Genomic DNA, 4579 nt, shown 5'->3' with positions numbered 1-4579 from the left:
AATTCTAGGTAATTTGTGTTCATTACTGTTCAGTTGACTTGTTTTTACTATTGTTTAGTTTATATATATATATATATATATATATATATATATATAAAATCAATCCTCATATATCTATTTCATTACTGTTCAGTTGACTTGTTCTTACTACTGTTTAGTTTCACAGTATACATATATATTATTATATATATATATATATCTGCACATATTCCATAGTTCACCTATATATATATATATATCTGCACACTACATACAGATGTGTATATATCTGCATACATACATACAGATGTGTATATACTTAATGTTTGATCTTATTTACTCCCAAAACCATCCATTCCAGTAAAAGTTCAAATTGCTGCCAAAGACAATATTGCTCCAAAAGCTTATATTCCATAGTTCACCTGTTGTACATATATATACACATTATTCTTAGTTACAACATATATATATCTGCATACATACATATATCTGCATATATTCCATAGTTCACCTATACATATACATACATACATATATATATATATATATATATATATATATATCATACATACAGATGTGTATATATCTGCATACATACATACAGATGTGTATATACTTAATGTTTGATGTTATTTACTCCCAAAACCATCCATTCCAGTAAAAGTTCAAATTGCTGCCAAAGACAATATTGCTCCAGAAGCTTATATTCCATAGTTCACCTGTTGTACATATATATATATATATACACATTATTTTTAGTTACAAAATATATATATCTCCATGCATACATACATATATCTACATACATATATATATCTGCATACATACATATATCTGCATACATACATACATATATCTGCATACACACACACATATATATACATACATATATCTGCATACATACATACATACATACATACAAATATATATATATATATATATATATATATATATATATATATATATATTTGGATACATACAGACAGATGTGTATATACTTAATAGTTGATGTTATTGTTGTTCAGGCACTATGACAACAGGTAAGGCAACAACAACAGGAAAGGCAAAAGGAAAGACAACAGGAAAGAGATGAAGCAAAAGAACAACCCAAATGTTGAGGAACCGTTACCCACATGGTGTTAAATTCCATTTGGTGAAGGATAAAGATGGCGACACTACAATTAATCCGCCTCAGGATGACATAACTTGTAATACTATAGATGAAAATGTAGAAAGAACAAACACTCCTTTATAGTCTTCTCAACATCATGGAGATAAAAAATCCAGTTATAACGGTCAGTGGACAGAAGAAGACATGGAATGTGCTATGAAAGATGTTGAAGACAATTCATATTCCATCAGAGCAGCTGGAAAAAAGTGGGGAATTCCTGCGAGCACTTTAACATTTTGGCTTTCAGGGTTGACAACAACAAAAAGAAGAGGTCCACCAACGATCCTTTCGTTGGAAGAAGAGCTAGAAATTGTTGATTGGTGCAAAGATATGGTGCAACTTGGTCACGGATTAGAGATCATTTATCTAAAGTCACATGTAGCTCATATATGTGAAACAAGGCCAAATCCATTCAAGAATGGTTTCCCAGGCAGATCATGGTGGACAGGTTTCCGCAAATGCCATCCAGATTTGACAATAAGGACTGCAGAGGGTCTGGATAGGGATAGAGCAGTAATGCTACGACCAAGTATTGTGACAAATTTTTATGACAACCTGGAGAAATTGTACAATGCTTTTGAATACGGACCAACAAAAACATGGAATTCTGATGAAATAGGTGTGCAAGCAGGCAGGAACTGCGGGATGCGAGTAATTGCAAAGTTGGGTAGTAGAAGTGTCCCACAAATTTTATCAAAGAGCAGAGAGTGGATAACAATTTTATGTTGTGTTAATGCAACAGGTCATAGCATTCCAGGATTTTATCTTTTCAAGGCCAAAAGACAGCTTAAAAACTACATTGCCAACTGTGAACCGGGAGCATGTATGGCTACACAACCACATGCTTGGATGACAAAAGAATTATTTTTAAATTGGCTATATCACTTTGCCAGATCTATTCTGGGTGGAGTTTCACCCACAAACAGACATCTCCTTATATTTGACGGTCATCGAAGCCATGTTGCTTTGACCACAATCCATGAAGCAAGATCTCTTGGTATTGATCTTCTAACATTGCCTGCCCACACCAGCCACAAATTGCAACCTCTAGATGTGAGTGTGTTCTCTCCATTCAAGGCACATTTCAAATTTGAAAGGTCAAAATGGATGGCCAAACATCCACACATAGAAATAAGGAGAACTGACTTGACAGAACTTGCAAGTAAAGCATTCAAACTTGCCCGTGTGTTAGAGCTTGATCTTGTTTCAACTTGTCATTCATCTATAAGTTAGAGCTTGTTCTAGGAGGTTTGACAAGTTGTTTTGTAGGTTGTGGTGGTAATTGTTGTGTCTCCATAACTCACGCCCTACTTTATCAATTAAGAAAATTATTTTTTCACTCACCCTTTGTTTTTCCTTTCCCCTTGTTTCCTTTATTTTTCTTCCTTCTTCTCTCCCCTTTTCCTTGTCTTTTCCCTTTTCTTCCTTTTCTTTTTCCTTGTCCATTTCTACCCCTTTAAGGGCTTGCAAGGATTGGGGATCAAGGATCAAAGGTCCCCTTTCCTATTTTGGGAGTCAAGATCCCCAACCCCCGCATTTTCTATTTGTTGTTCCTTACTCTTCCTTTCAAGGATTGGGGATAGTAATACCCTCGACTCACCTTAAGTACATATTAGGGATTAGAGGTGGCAAGTGCCACCATCTTGGTGACACTTGCCACCCTTGATGGGTCAACCTACCATCGCTTGACATTAAATGCACCCTTTTTGGGCCTATACAAGCCCATTTCAAAATCTTGGGCACATTTAAGGTGATTTGGTGAAGAGCTAGTAGGTTTTTGGGGCGTTTGCATACTTAGTTTTGGTGTGTAGTTGGTTTTTTCTCTTGTCCGGGTAGGGATTGTTTGTGCTCTCTCCTTTGCTTTGTTTTTGTTTGGTTTCTTTTGTTTCCCTATTGTTGTGCTAAGGTTTTGGTCTTAAGCCTTTCAGCCTTTGCTAACTAATATAGCTTTGTGCCTTAACTTATTTTCAAAACTTTGCATATCTCGAGGATCGGGGTAGCGACACCCTCGATCCCTGCATTGAAGTGTATTTGAAGCCTTTGAGGGTTGGGAGTATTTCTACCCCCAATCCCCACTTAGTTTTGAGTGGGCATATGGTTCGGGGGTATTATTAATCCCAATCCCTGACACATTGGTCATCATCGAGGCTTAGGGGTGTCGATACCCCCAATCCCTACCACTTTCAATGAATCATGGTTATAAGCTCTAGGGGCGGGGGTGTTCCATCTCAAAACCCATAATAGGTATCAAGGATGGAACATCCATGATCCCTGCGAGATCTAAATCAAAACACTGTCTCAAAATGTTTGAGGGTCGGAGATATTACTATCCTCAATCCCTGATAAGGGCATCATCATTACACTTAGCCATTTTAAATAAATCAATCGAACCCTTACCAATTATGAAAAGGTTATCAACTTTGGCTTAGGGACGTTACTTATTGCAGGACAAATTTAAGCTCAAAAACGGGTAGAAAGGGACAAGGAAAAATAAAAAGAATAAAAGGGAAAAGATAAAGAAGAGGGGGATAGAGGAATGATGAAAAAGAAAAAAAACAAGGGGAAAGGAAAAACAAAGGGTGAGTGAAAAAAACATAAGAGGGGTCCTTGTTCTCTCAAGTGAGAAAACAAAGTGTGGGTTGTGGAGACGCAACAAATAGCCTTGAAAAAACAAAAATTCTCTTAGCATTTTCTTACCTGTAAAGAACTACTTAAACTAGCCATTGGCTAAAAAACAAAATTACAATACCTAACTTTTGTTACTACCCATCACAAGGATCTCAGGGTTATCTATACATGCCAGCATCAATTAAGTGCATAGTGAATTTATTTTCCTAGGATTCTGGTAAGAATACACAAGAGAGGACCTACATTAGAACACACACTAATTTATTGTGTTTCTCAAGATGTCTTAGGCATAGCTCTACTTCCAACGAAGTGTCCACAACCCTAATAGGTTCACCTTTGATTTTATCGTAGCGTAACTCCATTGCTAGCTATGCATCCATAGCCCTGGTGGAGATACTAAAATCACCCTATCATGATCGAGTTCATAAGGACTTTGTGGATCTTTTCACTTTAATTTTTTTCTTTTAGCACTTTCTATAGTATACTCACCATTTACTTTTTCTTTGAATCACCAAAATCTCTTCGAAGTTTGTAATAAGGGTTGAAAAAAATAGTGGAATCTTGAGAAATCACATTCATAAGACATTTATGACTTAAGTCTACTCAAATAAGAACCTTCTTAAAACTTGGTATATATGTGTTTCAAATTATAGATTTGATATTCAAAATAATTCTAGTCAATCATGTATGAAAGATATCCTATTTAGCTCTTGGTATTGCAAATGTGTCTCTAAAACAAGGTATATGTCACTAAGAGCTTTTTGAAAAGAAAATAAAAAACAAAATTAGTTGTTTGAGACA

At 35.6% G+C, this 4579-nt stretch overlaps 1 protein-coding gene across 1 annotated transcript; it reads left to right on the top strand.

Moving 5' to 3' along the window:
• Positions 1–1294: 1294 nt before the first annotated feature.
• On the top strand, positions 1295–2383 carry LOC131874911 (uncharacterized). Its single transcript, XM_059218861.1, has one exon. The coding sequence runs from the start codon at positions 1295–1297 to the stop codon at positions 2381–2383; it is 1089 nt and encodes a 362-aa protein (XP_059074844.1).
• Positions 2384–4579: the final 2196 nt, after the last annotated feature.

Source organism: Cryptomeria japonica, chromosome 4 (assembly GCF_030272615.1).
Source record: "Cryptomeria japonica chromosome 4, Sugi_1.0, whole genome shotgun sequence".
In the NCBI taxonomy this organism is placed as follows: Eukaryota; Viridiplantae; Streptophyta; class Pinopsida; order Cupressales; family Cupressaceae; genus Cryptomeria; species Cryptomeria japonica.
The sequence above is the reverse complement of the archived record's forward strand: the minus strand, read 5'-3'. Positions and strand labels throughout refer to the sequence as shown.

Bases quoted from the DNA above. Each gene is read 5' to 3' on its own strand.
- LOC131874911 (XM_059218861.1), top strand. From the start codon at position 1,295: ATGGAATGTGCTATGAAAGATGTTGAAGACAATTCATATTCCATCAGA.